General features: G+C 38.6%; 1 protein-coding gene across 2 annotated transcripts in view; it reads left to right on the forward strand.

Moving 5' to 3' along the window:
* The window catches only part of LPIN2 (lipin 2), a 44,558-nt gene extending 27,188 nt beyond the window's left edge, over window positions 1-17,370 (forward strand). For both annotated transcript variants that reach the window (XM_064705931.1, XM_064705930.1), the window contains exons 6-20: window positions 1,133-1,256; window positions 1,892-2,213; window positions 3,060-3,159; window positions 3,947-4,134; window positions 5,311-5,404; window positions 5,740-5,809; window positions 5,913-6,002; window positions 6,727-6,809; window positions 7,901-8,045; window positions 8,771-8,919; window positions 9,382-9,468; window positions 10,828-10,980; window positions 12,037-12,151; window positions 12,808-12,911; window positions 13,225-17,370. In XM_064705931.1, coding sequence (XP_064562001.1) covers window positions 1,133-1,256; window positions 1,892-2,213; window positions 3,060-3,159; window positions 3,947-4,134; window positions 5,311-5,404; window positions 5,740-5,809; window positions 5,913-6,002; window positions 6,727-6,809; window positions 7,901-8,045; window positions 8,771-8,919; window positions 9,382-9,468; window positions 10,828-10,980; window positions 12,037-12,151; window positions 12,808-12,911; window positions 13,225-13,369 — 1,969 coding nt within the window. In that variant the 3' untranslated portion in view covers window positions 13,370-17,370. The remainder of the gene's footprint in view (window positions 1-1,132; window positions 1,257-1,891; window positions 2,214-3,059; window positions 3,160-3,946; window positions 4,135-5,310; window positions 5,405-5,739; window positions 5,810-5,912; window positions 6,003-6,726; window positions 6,810-7,900; window positions 8,046-8,770; window positions 8,920-9,381; window positions 9,469-10,827; window positions 10,981-12,036; window positions 12,152-12,807; window positions 12,912-13,224) is intronic.
* The last annotated feature ends 4,579 nt before the right edge of the window (window positions 17,371-21,949 follow it).

The raw sequence follows: 21,949 nt of genomic DNA on the forward strand, positions 1-21,949 counted from the left end.
GGCAAAGACAAGTGTGCAGTCGTGTGCTGGGATGCCACAACCAAAAAGCTGAACACAGGCTGGGATCTGTGCTTCTGGGAGCAGCCTTGCTGACCTGGGGACAGCAAGCTGAGCCTGAGGCAGCAGAGCATGGCTGCAGCAACAAAGGCAAACTGGATCCCTGGCTGCATCCACAGGGCATTAGTGACAGAGATGTGATTATCCCTCTCCTCTTAGTACTGGTCAGGCCACACATGCAGGGCTGTGTCCAGTTCTGGTCCCTACAGTTTAAATTCAAATACTGAGGTTTGTTTATATAAACCCAAACCATTATATGTTATGAATGTCAAAGTGTAAAAAGAGCAGCATTTCTATAATATGGAATATAATTGCCCTATTCAAGGAAGGCTAGACAAAACCTTGAGTTTCCTTTAATCTCTGACTTCCTCAGTGCTAAATGATTTTGAAATCGCTCCTTTCTAGCATTTTGTAGGGTGTTCTTCTGGCTAAAAAGTAATCTTGACTGAGGTAAATTTTAGATGTCTGTTTCTGATTTATGGATAATAACCACTGTAGAAAAAATAAGATGGATTTTAAAGGTCATGTAGTCCAAACACATCTGACGGAAGTTTCCAAGTAATCTTCTTTTCCTTTCCAAAGTTATCTTTTGAATGTTTTTTTTCCTGCGCTGAGAATTGATGTTGTGCACTTGTGAGTTATGTTTGCAAGAATTTTATTATTCGAGTCTCTGCATAGTAAACTGAAATGCTATATTTTCACAGAGCTAAGGAATTTAAAACTATTTTCTGTCTTACTTTTTGATAAACTTTTTAGTTTTGTTCTTCTTTTGTTTGAAAAATGGAACATGGGCTGAAGGGAGAGCTATTCCTGCACTGCAGATGCAGTGGAGGAATCTGTTTTGTGTGATCACTATGTAAGTCCTTTAATGTCTTTAATGTGATTTTGGTTTTAACCTAATTTCTCACTGTTTGAAAACCCTGCTGGGCTTCTTGCCATGTTGCCAAATAATTGAAGCTCTGTTAAGCTGTTGAAAACTCTACCAACAGTAGCTGGACAACAAATGCATTAATGCATTTTAAACACTGGGTTTTTTCTTTTTTTTTTTTTTTTTTCACTCTTATTGATTTGGTAGCCCTTTCTCTGAGCAAGTCTGCCCTAAAAGTGATTCAGAACTAGAAGTTAAGCCTGCTGAGAGCTTGCTCAGATCTGAATCTCACATGGAATGGACATGGGGAGGATTTCCAGAGTCAACCAAGGTAAATGTCTTTATTATCTCTAACTTTGTAACTGACTTTTGGCATATTTAAGACTTTCCTAGGAGAGGATTGGTAAATCTGCTGTTGTTCAGATACAGCTGAAATGGGGAAGTAGCAGCCCCTTGTGGCAGGCAGAGAGTTAGCTTTGTTGAGTTCAAAAATTGCTCAACAAAGTAATCCCAGAAAACCTAGCAGTGAAATTTTTAGTCAGAACCTGAAGGAATTTTTAGTCAGAACCTGAAGGAAACAATTTAAGAAGTTAATTTTCTTTATTGTAGAATAAGTTTTGTTTCATTCTGGAGGAACTGTAGCCTTGATAAGAGTAAATTTGGTATCTGACAAAGGCCCTGGTAAATCCACACTTAAGCTTTCTCCTTGCTGTGGTTTGATCAAGTCATTGCTTTCTCTATGCCAGTTTCTTTACTGAACTTGTAAATAAACTCCTATGAAAGTTCTTTTGCGGGGAACTTTGCTAATATGGTGAAACATGTTTTATGTTGCTACAATACTTGTTTAAGTTATTTTCTGGTTTCCCTGTGTGACGGGAACTTGTACCATGAGTACAAATTTAATGTTTAGAATGGAATAATGCAAACAGGTGGAGTGAAAGGATTGACTAGACTTTTGTTTTTCAGATAAGCAAGAAGGAAAAACTGGAACATTGCAGAACAGCTACCATTACTCCATCAGAGAAGACTCATTTTAGGGTTATCCTCAGCTCTGATGAAGTTGAAGATGACGATGATGTGAAAGATTCTGTCTGTACAGTACTGAAACCTGAGCCAAGAACTCATCCGCTCCTAAAGCAGATGGATGTTAAAGACTCTCTTGCTTCTGCAATCATAGAACCTCAACTTCCATTGCCAATGGATGGTGATCATCAGTCCAGAATATTGATAGATCCTTTACCAGAAACAAAACCAACAGCAAAAACTGACTCTCCTTCAAAAAAGAAAGGTATGGAATAAAGCTCTTGATTCTTACCCTCAGTGTGATCTGCCAAACTTGAGGTCATAGTGAAAAAAGTATAAGTGTGCCTTTTCAGTTTTTTCTATTTAAAATTTTGTGTGATTAAAATTATAATGACACTGTGGAACTTAAAAATCATACAAATAAGTGTGAAACTTCCATGATTACATTGTGTCAGGTTTATCTCGGGTGTTTGAGGGGCCTGGAGAGCCCGAGGTGGCCTTGGTGCACCCGCGTGTCAAGGACGAGAGAGGCTTCAGTTCTTCTTTCTGGTTTTATGTTATTAATTGTTTATCTAAAAGATGTTCTTTCAGCTCAACAGAGATCTGCTCAGCAGTCAGCCATGGCACACTCCTCTCCTCCGGGCAGGCACCTATCTTTATACCCTTTGCTACGTATACAATATTTATCATTTTTCCCCAATACATCTATTTTATAACTCGGTGTACTCTTAGTAATAACCATAGAAAGGTGCCACCGTGGCCAAAGAAGATGGAGGAGAGGAGGAAGAAGGAGGAGGACAGGACACACCCCAATTCCTCCATCTTACTCCTCTAAACCCCCTGTACATAAATCTTAAACCTTGTGTCTCACCTCTAATTAACTATCTTTCCACCCTTCACCCGTGAGGCCCTGTGAAGCCCTCATCCTTGTCGTCTCTGTGTAGGGTTAAGTCCAGCTACCAGACACTTCTGGCAACATTCCAGGACTCCGAGACCCCAAGCTGGTCTCGGAGCTCAGCATCTTAGGACTGAGATCTTGAGATCCGACACATTTGTATTTAACACGTCTGGGTAGCTTCATCTTAGTAATCTTAATTGTTAAAATTAACAGGGGTGCACAAGCGAAGTCATCACCAAGGCCCTGATGATATTTACTTGGATGACCTAAAGGCTTTGGAACCTGAAGTTGCAGCACTCTACTTTCCTAAAAGGTAATTTTGAAGTAAAATGCTGTAAATCTGGGTAATTCTGTAGTTGCATGACTCACATCATTACATATATTATTTATGTGCCAGTTCTGATAAAAAGAATTGGACTTCAGGTTTTTAGGCTTTTGTGAGGTATTGAGTACTTACCTCATTGTGAAAATTCTAATTTGACAAGAAACACATTGAAAGATCACATGGGAGGTGACTACTTAGAGTTTTCCTCTTTGTGGAACCTGTTTGCACTGCAGACATAAGTACATTTAAACTGCTTTTGTACCAGTGCTCTTGTTCAGCCATATTGTAAACTTTTCAGTGGATCAAACGAGTGACTCCAGGTTTAAATGACAATGTGATTTTTTTTAAAGGTAATTTTTCTTTTCTATTGTACATTCTGCAACAGACAGCATTCTAAAAACACTAAAAGCAGTGCTCTTTTTTCCTTTTTCTTACTTTACAACTTTGTGGTAAAGATTGAGGAGCACAGTATTATTCTGCAGAAGTAGAATACAGAGCATGTTTTTCTCATTTAGATCCAATTTAGGCAAGAAATGCAATTATTGCCAAATTGAGGGTGGATGTTAGGAGAACTGGAAACAGTCTGCCAATATTATGAAGGATTGGTGTGGGTGTGTGTTTCTGGGTTTCTTGTTAGGTTTTTTTTTAATTTATATTGTGAAATGATGTAAAAAATTCAAAGGCAACATTTTTTGGGGGGAGTAATCATATAGTGTGTTCTGTAACCTAAGATGTACATTTTTTTGCAAGTAAAATACTTTTGACTTTCCTTTAGTGATTCTGATCCTGGCTTCAGGCAGTGGACAGAGTCAGATACCCTTTCTGGTTCCCAGTCACCGCAGTCAGTGGGAAGTGCTGCTGCTGATAGTGGTACAGAGTGCATGTCTGATTCTGCTATGGACTTGCCTGATGTTACACTTTCACTTTGTGGAGGTCTCAATGAAAATGGAGAGATTTCTAAAGGTATGTGAAAGACTAAAGCATAAAGAGGAATAGAGATCAGGCGGCTAAACAAATGAAGTGGCTTGAATGCTCAGATTTCCTCCTTACAAAACTTTGGCTTATTAGCTATGCTCATGTTGAAAAAGGGGATAGAAAGTCTTTAATCTTTCTAAAATTCTCAAGCATTTGCCAAGCAGATATAGCAGAATTGAACCTCATATTAATAAAGGACACTTGATATCTTGAGAAACTATCTCCTTTTTTGTACTATATATTATTTATCTGACCAACTACATTGGTTTCTGGTTGGCAGTCCTTGTTTAGTCCTATGTAAACCTTAACAATTCATCTTCTTTCCAATTGCCTGACGATTTTCCTTATTTTTCATTTTTTTTTTCAAAACCCCTTTGTGTTGGACTATGTTTTCTGATCTACTTCTATGCTAAATGATTGTTAACCTCTGTTTTTTCTTAGCTGATTTTTTTCTCTTAATACTTTGGTCTATTTACTGTTGAAGTTTATGTATTTTTGAAGGAGCTTTTAGGAGCATGAAATCTTTATGGACATATACTGCAGTGTTTTAACATTACTTTTTTTAATGGTCATCCAGTCTCTAGTACTTTAAGTGACATTTAGGTGCTTATTAATAAAGACTCAGGACTGTTCTTATTGGTAGCATGGTAGCAATACTGGATTTGATTGGAAAGAAGGATGTCTTGGTTGCAGGGATCTTATGCTGAATCATGGATTTCTGCAAACACATATAGAAACTGGTTGTGAAAAGGCTACTTAGTGATAGTAATAGCTTTCCAAACCTGAAAAGCTGGCATCACCCTTTCCCCTTTCATCTAGTGTAGTATGTAAACCCCTTACCTGCAGTCATAATTTTGGAAGAAAATTTGCCTGGACAAGCATGGCTTTCTTTCTCCTTTGAACTGAATTAGTTCCTCCTTATCCTTCCTCTTCTAATTTCTTAATGCTCTTTACTGTGACTGTTGAAGTGATTCAAGGCTTCTTCTGTAAGGAGAAGGCAGTCACAGGTAGGCCTTGACAGGTAGGCCTCAATTAGCACATCCTTAGTGATGCTACAGGATCAGCACTCTGAAATGAGAGAAAGGGTTTTCCTAGATGTAAACTAATCAGACATCTTGGGATTTTATGTTATTACTTTCTAATTAAAATCTCTTTCTATTGCAGAAAAATTTATGGAACATATTATTACTTATCATGAATTTGCTGAAAACCCTGGACTCATAGACAATCCTAATTTGGTAATACGGATTTATAACAGGTAAATTCTCAGAGTCTTGTAAGAAGGTCATAGAAAATCCCATTTCAGATCTGGTCTCTGAAGTGAGCATGTTTCTCAGCTTCCATTGCAGTTTGTGTGTGAATCTGTTTGAACCAAAAATTTGCATTAAATTTAGCTTTAGCTTAAGTGAGATTTTTTTTCCTGTAATTGCCACTGGTGTTGAATTGTATATATTAAAATTACTCTGCTTATAGAAAATGTTAGTGATTGGTAGCAAATACATATTTTCATCAACTCAAGGGTAAGCTTTTCATGCTGATATTTATTGATCTGTAGATTTTGTAATATCTTACCAATAACATGTTTTAAAACAGGTATTATAACTGGGCATTGGCTGCTCCAATGATTCTGAGTTTGCAAGTGTTTCAGAAGAGTTTACCTAAGGTAAATAGATAAATGCATACTTTCTTTGAAAATTTTGTATCTAGTAACACCTCATTATCTCTTTGTTTTTCTATACTAATTAAAAACACGTCTAATTTTTCAGGCTACTGTTGAGTCTTGGGTCAAAGAAAAGATGCCAAAGAAGTCTGGAAGGTGGTGGTTCTGGCGCAAGAAAGAAAGCATGACTAAGCAGGTGGCTGAGACCTATTGGGATTTTTTTTTCTGTTAGATGCTAAAAGATAAAAAAATAGTTATTTGTCAGAAGTACCTCAAAACATTGCTCATATAGTTCAGTGTCACTGATAGCCAGCTCATCCAGCAGCAGCTGTAGCTGCATCTGTTTATTTAGCCTCAAATACTGCTTCATTGCTTGGTGCTTTAGTTGCATCAACAAAATTTATTGTATCTGCCTGTTGTGCATTATTCTTAAAATTCTTTCTTCTAAGCCATAAGCAGTTATCAGAGCTGCTTTTCAGTCACTGCAGTATGTTTTAGGCATGTACACACAAATAAGTAAGTAGGTGCTGCACTGCATAATACTTAAGCTGAGACGCCCCATTTTAGACTAAATTAAGCTTTCTAAACCTTGAGTATGGGCCCTCAACTTACCTCCCCACAAAAAAAAGCGATTTATAAGCTCAAAGGTTGACTGCTCCTTTTAATGCTAAATTCATCATGTTAAGGTAGCAGTTCCTGATTTCTGACACACAGAGTTTTGTTTCCTGAAATAAGAAAAGCTTTAATAGAGGATTTCTTCATAAGCATCCTTTTTTAAAATAACTTTTAGAAATTATGATGTAGAATGGTGATTCTGAGACTTAATATAGTTTATGCACTAATTTGGTAGCTGTTTTTAACTTGTATTTGTTTAAAATGCCTAAAATGTCAATATATTCTTTATTACCATGTTGCTTTAGATACCAGAGGCAAAAGAGGGGAAAACTGAGACGCAAAGAGCAAATGAACTGCCAGCAACTATAAAAGAGCAAGTTAATAGTAGGTGTGTTCCTGTCTGAAGACTTATCTGTGGACTGAATAGTGCCTTTTTTCCTTTTTTTTTTTCTTTTTTTGAATGAAGAATTCAGTAGTAATGTACTGTGGGAAAAAACATGTAAGCTACTGAAGAGGAACCAGATGTGTATAGCAAACAACTCAGCAAAATAATGGGACAGCAAACATTGTAGGAACTACAAATACACTACAATTAATTCCTAAATGCTGTTGTGTTTATTTCTTAAATCATAAGAAAAGTGACAGAACAAATACATACATGGTACCTTTATCAATAGGCCACTGCTCTGTGAATACAGTTATATTGTTTCTGATACGCTTTGTAATACTTTTTTTTCTTTTGTGAAGGCATAATATTGTATTAATAATTTGAACCATGTGGAATTTTTTGTAACATTAAATAATTGAAACAATAAAATAGTATTCATCACAGTTCACATGTTGCCCAAGTTGTGATAGACAGCTATGATTGCTTAAAAGCACAAAACTCTCCCATTCTAGGGTATTTATTATGCATATGCATATTCCTGCATGATTTTGCAAAGGTACTTGTAAATATTGGTTTCTTAAAAGTTTAAAGAACTAAATATATTGTGATTTAATACTTCAGAGAAATTAAATGCTGCTTTTAATCCTGAAATCTCTAATGAGCAGGAAAATAAGTCTGTGAATAACCTTAAAGGTGAGCTGCTCCACTAACACCCACAGTTTAAATGCCATAGTAACTGAGGCAGCTTTTTTTATAAACGAAGCATTGCTACCCATTTAGTGTCCCTTTTTATCTGCAGTTTGCCTGATTCATCAACACAGTAATAGTGACCACCTGACATTGTGTCTCTACTAAACCCATTGTGTATGGAGCCAGCTGGAATAGTCATGTTTAGAGCTCCACCAGTACTGGCATTCTGAGTCCTACTTGCTTACTGGCATGTACTGGCTTTATCTGGGCATTCATTAGACCTTAGACTTCCTTAGTTTGTGCAGCAAATCCTCAGCAGAAATTACTCTGGCATAAGCATCTTACTCTGTTAAAGAAGGATTTTATGTAGCTTACATTTATTCTGGTTGATGTCACGTTAGGCCTCCAGAGGATGATTCTTCTAGTGATGAAGCATCCCAGGAGTTGAAGGAATCCCTGAAAATGGATTCTGCCCCAGCAGAGCATCCACCCCATGGGAACGTTCCATCTTATAAGAAGTCACTTAGACTGTCTTCAGACCAGATAGTAAGTGGCATGCCTGTCTTGTGCATAGGATGATTCAAAATCCTTAAAAAAATTTCTTTAAAAAGAAATTTAACATGTATTCCTGTGCAAGGGTAGGCAGCTGCAGGGAATTTCTGATATTTTTTCTGTTGTTTTTTTTAAGAATCTGTTTGGATTAAAAAATAGTAATTTCTTATGAAGTTCTATAATCAAACTTAAGATGTTGCCAGAAAAGTGGCATTGTTTGCTTCTGCAGTTTGGATATCCTGGGATCTGCATATCTGTGTAATAACATACATTTAAATTGGTGTGCAGTTTATTCACTGTGGTCTAACTTAACTTAAAACTTAGTTCTGCTACTGCCTAAATGTATGATTTTCATCAGAGAAGAATTTTGAGGAAAGCATCTACTAAGTAAAAAATACTGTTATGTCCCATGGCAAACTGGGAGTTCAGTTTGACAGTGCTGCAAGTCTGCTGTAGTGCAGGAATTAAAGTGGCAGAACATGAAATACCTGCTGCTGTAGGCAGTACAAGAACTGTGGACATACACAGATAACCAGGGTGCAACAGACTTGGACAGCAGAACTGTGCCTGTGTTAAACCATGGTTCACTTTCTGATGAGTTAATCAAGATAGACAAGGAAGACTATATGAGCCATTTTGTGCAGCTCATTTATGATTCCAAAATCATAAAAATTCTAAAGGTCGGGCAACTTACATTTTCATTTACTTTTGTTCTACAGGCAAAGTTGAAGCTCAGAGATGGCCCTAATGATGTTGTATTTAGTATTACAACCCAGTACCAAGGGACTTGCCGTTGTGCAGGAACAATATACCTCTGGAACTGGAATGATAAAATCATCATATCAGACATTGATGGAACAATCACCAAGTAAGTATCTTAGGGGATTTTCTTTCTTTGTTTTTTTTTTTTTTTAATCTTGCTTTATTGATCCTATCCTGCTTTTCAAAACAAGGTAAAGAAGCTTTATTTAAGATAGCTATTAAAGGATGTTTGTTAATAATGTTGCTTTTTTTTTTTTTAATTTGTACTTGCCTTTAAAGTAGACTAGAAAATATCTTTTAAAAAAATAATGCCAAGATGATAACATTTACCATGTGATTGTTCCCTCTATTCGACTTCTTCTTCAGCTACAGGTTAACTTGGAAACTGACTTGTATTGTATGACCCCACTAATTGCTCTCTCTGGACTATTTATTAATTCTCTTTTTAAATAGTTATGACCTTCAGAAATATTTCTGTAAATATTCTTTCTAAATTGTATGTTCATTAGTGGTTGTCCTTAACAAAACTCGTATACCATGTGTCATGTATCTTTGATTCTCCTTTTAGGTCTGATGCTTTGGGGCATATCCTCCCTCAGTTTGGCAAGGACTGGACTCATCAGGGCATTGCAAAACTCTATCATTCCATAAACGAGTGAGTATGCAATCTATGAAACAAGTAGGATTTTCTGGAATATGGGAATTAATATATAAGTAATTGGATAGTTGTTAAAAATTACTCAGTTTATTAAAATTAACTGGTCGAAATGCTGGAGTGAGCAACTTGTGTCATACACAAGTGAAACTAAGCTCTTTCTACAGATCTATACTTTTACAGGAATGCAAGCCACCACTTTTACTAGCTCCCTTCTCAGACATTTTGTTCTGCATTGTAGCTTTTAAAAACTGTGTGTAATATTTTCATGACTTAAAGAGAACCATAATAGAAATAATTTCTCAAGCATGCATGTCTGTTTTCCACTGACTCAGGTTGGTCACTAAGCCTTTCAGAAATATCATATGGCATAAATTTTAAACTAAATAGTGTCCTTCCAATGCATTAGTGTTTTCTGGTGTAATGAGTTTGCTTCCAAAGTCAGGTGAATGCTCCTTAGGTTAGATTTTATGTTGTGGAACAACTTATTTCAAATACAGTGATGCCAGAAATAAAACTTGCTGACTGAGGATGACCAACTGTTAGAAACTTCAGAATTAAATTAAAATAATCAACTTTTTGTCTTTGTTTTTTAGTAGTCTTTTTTCACAAAAATGTTTGGGGTCTTAGGATGTATTGTGGGCCTTCATGTGGCCCCTTGTGCTTCATGGGAGGTAACATGAATGTTACTGTTTTGTTGGGTTTTGTTTGGGTGGCTTTGGTGGGTGTTTTTGTTTATTCAGTGCATAACAGAAGAGCAGTTCTGGAATTATTTGCCAAATTGAATCAAGTCTTTGAAAATGCACATAAACACTCAAGCCTTTTGTGCATGCAGTAACTGTATACAAATCTGTGTAACAGATGAACAGATGAACATACAAAGTCTGCAGGAAGAATTTAGGGGCTTAATGAATGCTTGTTGTTATCCATCGTTCACTCTGCACTGCAAATTCTGCCAACAACGTGAAAAAGACAGGAGATCTGGCACCCATTATTTTGTGATGCAGATAATTTAAATAATTGCTGTCATCCTACAGCTGGGCTGGAAGAAGCTGAATAAAACCAGTGTGGCACTTATTTAAACACTGTCTAGTCTACCTAATTGTGTCCTCTGACTTTTACCATCCCTATTATGTTTGCACTTCCTGTTTCTCAGTTTTGATTAAGTTGTGTATTTAAACTACTACATGCCTTGCAGATTCTTTGAACAATAGAAAAGTCTTTTCCCTGTGTGTGTGCAGAGCTCTGCAGCAATTCAGTACCTAAACTGGTGCCTCTGGACATTGCTATAATTGTATACTTCCCTTTGCAAAGAAACTTTAGCAGGAATATGAGCTAAGCTGGTAATTTATTTTCTAGAAATGGCTACAAGTTCCTGTACTGTTCTGCCCGTGCCATTGGGATGGCAGATATCACCAGAGGATACCTGCACTGGGTGAATGACAAAGGAACAATTCTCCCCAGGGGCCCTCTCATGCTGTCCCCCAGCAGTTTGTTTTCTGCCTTTCATAGGTAAGCATGTGGGAGTTCCTGTGTCAGTTCCCTCCCCATTTCTGAGAAAGAGAAGATTAAAAGTATTTGGCATTACAGCTGTAACAAAATGTTCCACTCTGGACTACATTTCCTACTGAGACTTGATGTCCCTCTAGTGATCATTTTAAAACTCTGTTTTGTCTGAATTTCACATGTATACTTCTGTTCCTGTGGGCATGTTAGAAATGGCTACAAAACACAACATACCAGTCCAAGAACAACTCATTTTCCCTTCTCTTTATTCATCTAGTCCATGACTGATGGCTCTTAGGTTCTGTTTATATCAGTACATTTTTGTCTTTTTCAAGTATATCTTCAAGGTTTGCAGTGCATTGTTACCACACAAGATAGAAAGAAAAGAAAAAAAAAATCTGGGGAATATAGGCTGTAATGTGAAATGATCTTGTGGTGTTGGGATTGCTCCATATACAGCTGCTTAAAAAAAGTGTGGAGTTTAGGTATGGTTCAACCAAGTTGATCTTTTGGACCAGCCGTAATCTGCTTATTCTTGATGGGAGGAGCTAATAAGAAACAGGTGTTTGGGGTTGGTTGTTTGTGGAGGGGATTTTGTCTGTTTAAGTTTTGTTGGGCTTTTTTGTTTTTTTGGTTTTTTTTATTTTGTCACGAGTAGCAATGACAGCAACTTCCATTAATATAATGGGCTTTACACACTTTTGTCAGAGATAGGAGTTGTAACAAGCACACTTACGTGGAGTTGATTAGATCTGATTCAAATAGTCAGCTACAGAAAAGCAGTTCACATCTGCATTCACAGCTGGGCATTCCATTTCCATTCATACTTAGCCTATGCACAGTATTCATCTGGTTTTTTTTACTGTAGGTGTTAGAAAAGAGGGAATGTGTGATTGTTTCTTGTATTGTTCTTGGAGAGCTACTTAGCACTGTCTCTATAACTACCAGTGCTAGCAACAGTGAAGGGAAGCAGTGAGAATATAAATACCAGTTAAATGGGGAAAGGAGGATACCTTTTATCAAATCATGATTTAGAGTTTGACTGTTGAAATTTTATTTTAGGGAAGTCATAGAAAAGAAGCCTGAAAAGTTCAAAATTGAATGTTTGAATGATATCAAGAATTTGTTTGCTCCCAGCAAACAGCCTTTCTATGCTGCTTTTGGAAACAGGCCCAATGTAAGTGCCCCTTTCTAACTGAATGGTTAAAATGCATGTACTTGAGAAGCAAAACAAACAGGCTTTTCTTTTTGTGTTTATGAAAATTTGAGTATGGAAATGGGACACTGCTGCTTTTTTGGGTTTGGTGGGGAAAAGCCACATGCAGATACCTTAAGTAAAAGTTGCTACAACTGCTTATATGAGAAAGGTTACTAAAATGCATTAGGATACTCACTTTAATAAATATGTGCCACCTTTCTGAATTCTTTTAAAGTATTTTTGACTGCTTTGTGACCTAAGGGCATTAATTCAGTGCTTTACAGTCGTGAATCCCTTTTCTGGTTGTATGGTTCCTCTATTTTCTCTGCAGTTCAGTGCTACTGTAATTAAGTGAGAGAGGGGTATTGTAAGAAGAATATTGTCACAGGGAGTGGTGTGGTGTAGACTTTGTGCATGTTTGTGGTCCTAGGTTTGGGCACAAGAATTAAGTGTTTGGGGGACAGGGGAACACACTTTTTTATAGTGTGTGTATGTTTTGGGGGTTGGCTTTTTTTAAAGGGGCAGTTTTACTGTAGCCTTTTTGGATCAGCTTTTCTCACTCCATTGATAAATTGCTTGTTACCACATTCAATAAAAAAATGTTGAAGCTTGTACTTGTATTGGTGCTTTTGCAGGATGTATATGCCTACATGCAAGTGGGAGTTCCAGACTGTAGAATATTTACTGTGAATCCAAAGGGTGAACTGATCCAAGAACAGACTAAGGGAAACAAATCTTCGTAAGACCATTTTTGTTATTTCAGCTAAACAAAGTGTTTAGAAGTGGGATTATAAAATAATTGCATTTATGACTGTGATCTCCTTTTACATGTGAAATGTGGAAAACCTTATTTGCTAGGAACTTAGAGCTTTTGATACTTGAATGAAACTTTTCAAAATGAAAATTGGAAAAATAGAGTTGAAAATCACTTTTGTGGTAGTGGGGCCTTATTTGACTAGAACTTTCTGGTCTGGACTGCTAAAGCTGCTTTTGGCTACATCTGAACAGTAACTAGACTGTTAAATAATGGTCTTTCTTCTCCTTTAATACAGGTATTACAGACTAAGCGAGCTTGTGGAATATGTGTTCCCACTGATTAATAAAGAACAGAATTCTGCATTTCCGTGCCCAGAATTCAGCTCTTTTTGCTACTGGAGGGAGCCTCTTCCTGACCTTAACATGGATGACCTGGCCTGAAAAGTACTTCTCACCAGGAGATGGAATTTCCTATTGAGCTACTCAACTTCAGTTTAATGTGAAGAACTTTCTTAATGAGGATGCTAATTTATATATTGGTACCGTAAGTCTTACTAAAGAAATCACTTTAATTTCATTGGTTTAAAACAAAGAAAATGCAAAGCTACTGTCTTTTTTTTTTTTTTTTTTTGTGGGAGGTTGTGTTGGTTTTTGTGTTTGTTTGTTTATTGTTTGTTAATGTATACCTGTTCTATGGCACTTGAGATTGGCCTGTCATTGATGGTCATGGTACCCAAGTGCTTCAGGGTAACTAAATACTGAGGTAAAATACGACTTTGCATTTTCATTAATACAGACCTTATTGTAAACACAGATTATTCTTTTTATGTTGTCTTAAGTATATTTTCTAAAATGAAGCCAAAAAATGTATGGAAACTGCCAAATAGAATGTCAGACCTATTAATGAAAAATGTGGTTTAATGTTCAGACGGGCATTTAGGCCATTTTTGAAAGGAGCCAGAGCCTAAGACCACTGTGCTCTTTCTCAGCAAGAATACAGAAAATGTACAGACCTTGCTAGCCTGGCAGATTCTGAAGACATAAAATTCCTCTTTAAATGTAAATATGCCTTTTGTTACATGTACAAGACTGGGCTTGTACAAATCACACTCGAACTAACACTGCTTATTACTTTTTTTTTTTACACACAATGTTAAAACTACTTCATGAGCTTGTTAAAATGAAAGTTGTCTTCAGACACTTGTATGGCTTTTGTTATTTTCAGGCTGTGCTGTGTCATGTTAAATTTTCATCAAGAAAAATCTTGGAACATTTCTGTAAGAGTTGGGGAACTGGCATTTTTATTTCCTTTTTCAGCACAGATATAATGTGTATGTGTGTGTATGCTGTGTAGGCCAGTAAAATGTGTATGTATAGATTATATTCAGGGAATTGCAATACTAAAAAATAATTATGTATTTAATTTTTTAATTGCCTACTGCAGGTCTTTCCAGACTTCTGTATTGCAGGTTTTCAGTAGCTGGAAGAAAATGCAACTCAGTAGTGAGGTTCCAGCTGTGAGAATGGTTAAATGCTGCAGAGCAGAATAAAACTTTTTTTCCTTTTTTTTTTCCTTTTTTTTTTTTTTTTTTTTTTAAGAAGTTTTGGGTTATTTGCAAACATCATGCTGGTCATTCCTCAGGTTCCAGTCAGAGCCTGTGAACAAATTACATTCCAGTTCTGGTGTTTATCAGCTATAAAAGCAGCTAATTGACTTTCTGCAAAAGTACTTGAAGGCAAAGGTGGCTGCTTTTTAAGTTGAATTAGTGCATTTAACTTCTTTTGGACAAAACTGTGTGAGAATCTATCATTCCACCAGCCCAAAGGGCTTAAGGACTACAGTCATTTAAACACCAGATCATTCGGTTTTGCTACCTGCAAAAGCAGACATTTAGAGGATTTTACACCCCTCCAGGAGTATTTTTTCCTCCATTGTCAGGCTGTCCTAACCCTCAGTTCTGATGTAACATCAGCTAACTCTGGACAATTGGTGAACTGCTCGGGGGGGGGGATTTATAAATCACTTTATGAATGAAATTTCTTCCCCCCCCCCCCACAATTATAAATTTCTTGTGTATTTCTGCATTTATAAAACACTGGATAATGAGTGGAGGCAAGCAAAATCAACCTGGAATCTCTTTCAGAGCAGGAGAAGGAGAGTGGTATAAAAAAACTTACCTGTCACGGTGTGTCATACATGTCAGTGAATTGAAAGGCATCCTCATTTTTGTACTGTGAGAACAACAACTTCTGTGGTTCTTGGTCACCAATCTACTCAGTCTTTAAGTAGAGAGTTGAATCCACAGGATTCAACTCAAAGGATATTCTACTACTTTTTTCTTGTATTTTTTTTCAATGTCAGAAGCTTGCAAACATCATTCCATGTATTTTTTCCCCCTTTTCTTACGTTTTATCCCATAGATTTCATTAGAAACTGAAATTTTCATGATCACCAAGTGCTTTGAATATCAATGTGATTTGAGCTTTTAAGTCACTTAAATACTTTAAAATGAATAAATAAGAATCCAACATAATAAAGTATTTTAATTACAAGATTAAATATTATATCTAAAGATTCTATTTTGCATAAAGGAAGTGAAGCAGCCTTTCCTCAAACAGTCTTTTTGTGGCTGTCAAAATTTGCTTTACCATGCTTAAGTCTACTCTTGGTAGCCCTGGTATTACACAGCTTTTCTAAAAATAAAAGCACTTCATGAAACCATGATGAGTTCCCAAATGGGACAGATTGTTATCATGGTTTGGCTGTGTCTTTTTGGGTTAATATTCTTTTTTCACTTTTTTTCCCCCCCTTCAATTCCCTTCAACTTTTCAGACTGTTGTAAAGATAAGCTGTGGATTTCAAGGTGGGGTCTTGAGTAAATGAGAAGTGTGGAAAAAAATAGTATCAGGTATATTTCCAAATACATGTACTTTCAGCTGGTATGAACATGGGGTTGTGTGAGTTTTGTTGAGAGCTCTTCATTCTGCTAGCATGTCACTTTGCATTGTAGGAGTGTCCAAAAGGTTGCTTAATTAAAAAGACAGATTGGTTTTTCTCTGTAACAGCTACAGTTTGATATTTGTTTTTTGATAAAATGTAAATGTTGCTGAGTCTTTCTGATACGAGTAGGGCAGGGGGTTTGGTTTTTCTAACTCTGGCTTGTATTTGAAGCTTTTCAGATTGTTTGTTAACCCCATTTAGGGACAGAATATGGGGCTGTCGTTGTGTACCTGTGTTCTCGGGGCTGCTGGGCACTTTACTGACTCCAGAGCAGACATCTCGTTGCTATCAAGCTGTGGGCTTGTGCCACAACATGAACGTGGAGGGGGTAAATAAGAATTATGTGTTAGCTTGGCCTTTGTTACCTTAGTGGAGAGAAGTGGCCTGAAACGAATGTTTGAGAACAAGTTGTGCTATACTGGTGTAAAATTAGCGCAAGCTACATCATTCTTTCTGTGAAAGAGGAACTTCTAAGTGTGCCTGGCTGTGGGCACACACACACCCCTGTTGTTGAGACTGTGTTGTTGAAGATGCAGATCCTCTTAGCGTTGGAAGCCCTCAAAGGCTGAGTCAATGACACCTGTCTGGGAGTAAATAAGGAACATTGCAATTCAAAACTTGTTAGTGACTTGGACATTACCCGTTTGTATAATGATTTAAAGATCAGCAGTTTAAAGGGTATGCATTTCTGGATTTAATTTTTAAAATTTATTTACTGTACCAAGCATGTTTGTACTTCAGAAGATTGGGCTTTCATTCCCAACAGTGTACAAGTGCATGTGCAATCCTGGCTCATGTCTTCTTAACTTTCTGTTATCGGTATATGCCTTCCAAAACCCTTTTTTTTTTCTTTTCAACTGGAAAAGTTTTAACACTTGTGTCAACTCCATTATGGGACTTCTGAAGCAAACTCTGAATCCGTTTATGGTAAACGTGAAAGAGATGAGATTTCATGTTAATATTTCATGCAAGTCTTCTAGAAAATGCTGTCATATGGATGAGTTGTTTAAATGACTGTAATGCAAATTCCTTGTGAAACATCACAGATAGAGAATTTGAGATGCCTTTAAAGTGTCACTTTTGTCTGAAGAAATTTTAAGTTCCAGAGTTAAAATTTGCTAAATAGAAAAGAATTGTTTGGGACTTTTTTACAGTGTTAATTACTTCCAGATGAAAGTTAAAATGTTGGTTTATTTTGAGGCTGGGAAAACTCTCTTCAGTCATTTGTTTCATTTTTATCTTGAAGATGTGGAATACTTGATTATTAAGCAACCCAATCACTAATAAGGTAGTGTGTTTAAAATGTCAAATCTGTGATCATACCAATACAGTGGTTTTTGTTAAGACTGGACTGTCTTGGGTACAGCAACCCACACTTCAGTGCAATGTTTATTGGTGTTCGGAACAATGTTATCACAATAAAAACAGACTTAAAGTTAAATTTCTCTTTACTTTGTATTTGATAATTCCTTTATTGTACTGCTGAATGACTAAACGTGGGGCTGTTAAAATTGTGTTTATGTTCAGCATAGAATTCAAGTTGGTCTTCTCAGGATACAGTATATTTGCTTTCTTTCAGGCTTGATTTACTTTTTTTCAGAGTATTTATACAGCTGATAAAAAACTGCTGTCATCAAGCTTAACTTCTGTGCCAGTACCAATACTGGGTTTCAACTATAATAAAAAGCAAACATGCACTTGGTAATATAAAATATCAGGTATCAGAGGCACGACTTGGGAATCTACAAGCTGCCTTGAATAAAAAGTTGTAAGTGCTGTTTGAGCTCTTGTAAATCTGCCCTAATTTGGAGTTTTATCCTATTTCAATCAAAGTTAACTTTTCCCTTTCAAGGCAAAGAGTATTGTCTTCCACAGCAGTTGTTAAATCACTTGAAGCAAATATTTTGAGGCAGTCTTGGAAAAGGGGCCTCAGGCTTTCAGTAGAAATTAATTTTCCTGGTCTCTTGCTGCACTTGGTAAATGCAACCACCTAGCAGCCTACATAGAAAACCTGGCTGTTCAGTCAGTTATGATGGATCTGCACGAAAAGGTCAGTGATGCTGTGCCTCTCAGACCTTCTGTGGTGTCGTTGGTGTTACTGCTGGTGTTCTGTCAGCTCCTGTGCTCCTGCCGGGTTTCCCCATGACTCTGCTGACACGCTGCACTCGTTCTTCCCACCAGTCTGCTCACTGCCCATCCTTCACACCTGGGTCCCACTGCGTCCTTGGTGCTGCAGTGAGTGACTCTGCCACTGCAAGCAGCAGAAAGGTGGTGTGTCCTACGTATGCCAAATGTTTGGATCTGTTGCAAAAACTTTTCTGAGCTGGCATTGTTTATCCCGTGTCCACCTTACTGTAATGCACTCCTACTAGGGCGGTCTTGTTCTTGGTGGATGGATTTTTCTGTCTTGGAGCAGCTGGTTTCAATGGGTAAAGAACAGAATCCTGGTTTCCAGGAGCAGAATGCTGTGCCTGGAGTTCTGTCATGTGCACACCTCAGTTGGTGCGCTGAGGACCTGCAGCCCTGCACTGTTTTGGTGGGAAGTGTGTGCATGCTTCCCCTTGCTGCCAGCTGAGCTCCTGTGCCAGCGGTGAGCTGAGCACGGAGCCAGCTCAGCTGGGTTTTCTGGCACATGTCCCCTGTGCTGTGTGCTCAGAGCTTTCACTGTTGGGCACAGCAAGGGTTTGCCAGGGTCTTCTGCCTGGCAGGGATGGCCACTCCTGTGCAATGTGTTTCCTAAGCAGTTCCCTGCTGCTTTTCCTCCTTTCCCTTGCCTTAAATTAATCAAACCCCCTGGTGTTTCTGTCACACTTGAGCACTGGTACACCTCCTGTTCTTTCTGGTCCTATCTTTTAGCCAACCTTTCCCTGCCCTCTCTTTTTAATTCCCCTTCCTACCCTGCTGGCCTCTAATCTTACATTTCCCACTTCTGATGATAACTCCTGTGTACCTGCTCTGGTGATCACAAGCAACAGCATGAGCTGCTCAGTCTGGAACTGGCTCAAGGATAGGGCTCACCTGGTGATGAGTGACCAGTGGTGCTCCTCAAGGCTTAATTCCAGGGCCAGTTCTGTTCAATATATTTATCAGTGGGCTGGATGCAGGAGGTGAATGCACCATTTGCAAGTTTGCTGACAGTGCCAAACTGGGAGATGCTGCTCACTCTTGAGGGACAAGGCCTTGCAGAGAGCTGGATCCTATCCATCCTATCCTAGATGGATATGAGTGCTCAGCAGCTCTGCTCTGCAGTGTTGTCATGGTTTAGGAATGGTATTCCCCAGTTTTGTATTCCCACTGAAATGCCCCAGACCACCGAGCTTTCTTACCCCTCCTCCAGCTCCCTCTGTTCCCCTGTGGAGGGCTGGAAATGACAGCTGGAGGCACACAGAGCTAAAGATCACAGGTTGAGATAAGAACAATTTACTAGAAACAGCAGTGAAATAAGGAACTAACAACAGTGATAGGAACAGAGCGTACAATTCATATCCAGTTGCTCACCCCTGCTGCAAAACTTAACCCTGTCCAAGCCAGAACCAGGACAAATGCAAAGGTCAGTGATTGGTAAAAATGAACAAACAAACAAAGTCCAAACAACTAACAACCCCCAAGGATCCCCAAACTACAGCTTTTATGGAAGCTCTTGTGTGTAAGGCAGCCAAGTGCACTCCCCACATGGCATTGGATGCTTCCTTTTCCCAGGAAGCCACCCTGAATTCCCCATACTCTTGAACTTGAAGCTGCTTTGATACACCACAAAGAAGGGGATCCTGCCAGGGCCATGGGAAGGGCTGGCTGCCCACACTCTCAGTCACTGGGGAACACCCCATGCCAGCAGGATGGATGGAGGGGAGTGCAGCCCAGGAGGGGTCTGTCAGTGTTTAAGAGGCACTAAAGGCAAAGGACAATGCCTTTAACCAACATGCTTTAGCTTTTGTCCAGCACTGAATTGGTCAGGCACTTGGAGTAGGTGATGGCTGTAGGTCCCTTGCAACTGAAATTCCATCTTTGCCAGGAATCAGGGCAGTGACCGAGCAACTGAGATGGACAAGAGCTGTGTTGGCAGAACTTCTATGTCCTACAAAGTCTATGTGACACAGTGCTTGACACTGAAAAGTCATTTTAAATCTACATGCAAGCTTGACTGAGAAGCCAGAAACTGCAGTTCTAAAGGCGGTGGAGAAGAGAACAAAATTTTTGGCTTACAATGCTGCTGTATTCCCTGGAAAGCAAAAGAGCATCAAGGCATTACACAAGAGGTAGGCTTTATTTGGACATATCTGCAGTTGTTTTCTGTCACACACTTCCTTCATGTTCCTGGATATTTCTCTCCCCCTTTGAGATTAGTTTTATTTGTGCATGAATATATGTGTAGACATGCATATCTAAATCATACTTTGAAACGCACTGTTCTTTTTGCTGAAAAATGTTAGTAATGTTCCTTTTTTCACAATCAAGACAGTGAAATAAATGCCAAAACCTGGTTATGCAGTAACATGTTACAAGGTGTTGTTTGAAATCTCCCATACACAAAAAATTGGCAGGGCTGCTGTTCTGCATCCCAGGTCTGCAGGCACATTGCAAAAAGATTATGTTGGCTGGAGCACAAGTCTGTCTTGTGATGACAGGAGACTGCCCCCAGGTATTCCTGGTAGCTGGATGATTTAACTCTGCCATTATGCAGGAGCAACCAGCAGCTGACCTGTACCTGCTGAGAAAGTCTCAGTGGAGTGCAGATTCCTCCCATCTCCAAGCTGAGACCATAAATGCATTTCTAGTTTTAGTGAAAGAGACCCATGGCCACTGCTGGGCTGTAATACAAGGACTTAGCCAATCAGCAAACAATCACTTCCAAATGCATGCTGTATTCTCAGGAACGAGTTCAATCCTGATTTGAATCTCCTGATTGTAGTTGGGGAACTCTTTACCTTGCATTCCTAGCACATTTTAAAGTTGCATGGGGTGGTGATGGGCATGTTGTTTCAAGTTGTTTTCTTATGCTTTCCACCTACAGCTTGCTTGACTATTTTTAATTTTTCTTGTTGGGCCAGCTAGTTTCATCAAACCAACTGGAGGCTCAGTGACACTGCACAAAGTTACTGCAACTAGGCTGGTGTACACTGAAAGGAAATGTGATAGAGTACCACAGAAAGTCCTCATAGCTTGAGTGTTCTCCAAGTGGGCAGCAGAAAAATGTCTTTGCTGTCTCCAGAGGCCTTAATAGCAAATTAAAATAATGAGGTAGGACTTTTTTACACATTTTGCAGTGAAAATTGGTATTCCTGCTTTGCTGCAGTCTTTCCTGGGGATATGACTGATTTATATGTCACATTGGGGTTTTAGGACATGCTTGCCACGTTTGGCCAGAGGCAAGTGTCTCTGCCTGTCAGCATGCTGGCTTGGCTTCAGATGTTCTGGCTGCTAAAGCCCTGCCTCTGGGAACTCACCTGTCTCACAAGGGATGCTGCCCTGGAGACTCATCTGGTTTGGATTTTTGCAGTCCCTAGGAACCACAGGGCCTTGTGACTGATGAGGGACTGTCAGACACACATCTGCCTGCAGAGCTTTGCCTGGTAGAAGGTGAGTTTCTTCTTTCTGGGTTTCTTCCTCTTTTGACATCAAATTAGAGCACTGGGCCCAACAGATACTGTATTGTCTAAGAGTCTTGCAATTCTCATGTACTGCATTACTGAACTACCTACAAAGCAGCTCTAAAAGGTAGCACTGTGATCTGTGAGACAGGCACCAGTCCTATCTTAGAGCTCCCACCTACTGGATTTTTTTTAAGGCTTTCTCAGTTCACAGGTGCTTCCTATTTGAGCTTGTGGGTTCTCCTGGATGTGGCAGTCAAATCATAAACCCACAGTGAGAAATGCTCCTTTCAGTGCAGGTCTTTCTGTGTGCTGCTGCTGCTGATTCTCACCAGATGTAAATGCTCTGTCAGCAAGCTCAGGTATTCTGGAGCAGAGCTCTTGCTCCTTCCCTTGAAGCTGGGCTGCTCTGTGTGGAGCCAACCCTTGTCA

This window comes from Zonotrichia leucophrys, chromosome 2, assembly GCF_028769735.1.
Source record: "Zonotrichia leucophrys gambelii isolate GWCS_2022_RI chromosome 2, RI_Zleu_2.0, whole genome shotgun sequence".
NCBI lineage: Eukaryota > Metazoa > Chordata > Aves > Passeriformes > Passerellidae > Zonotrichia > Zonotrichia leucophrys.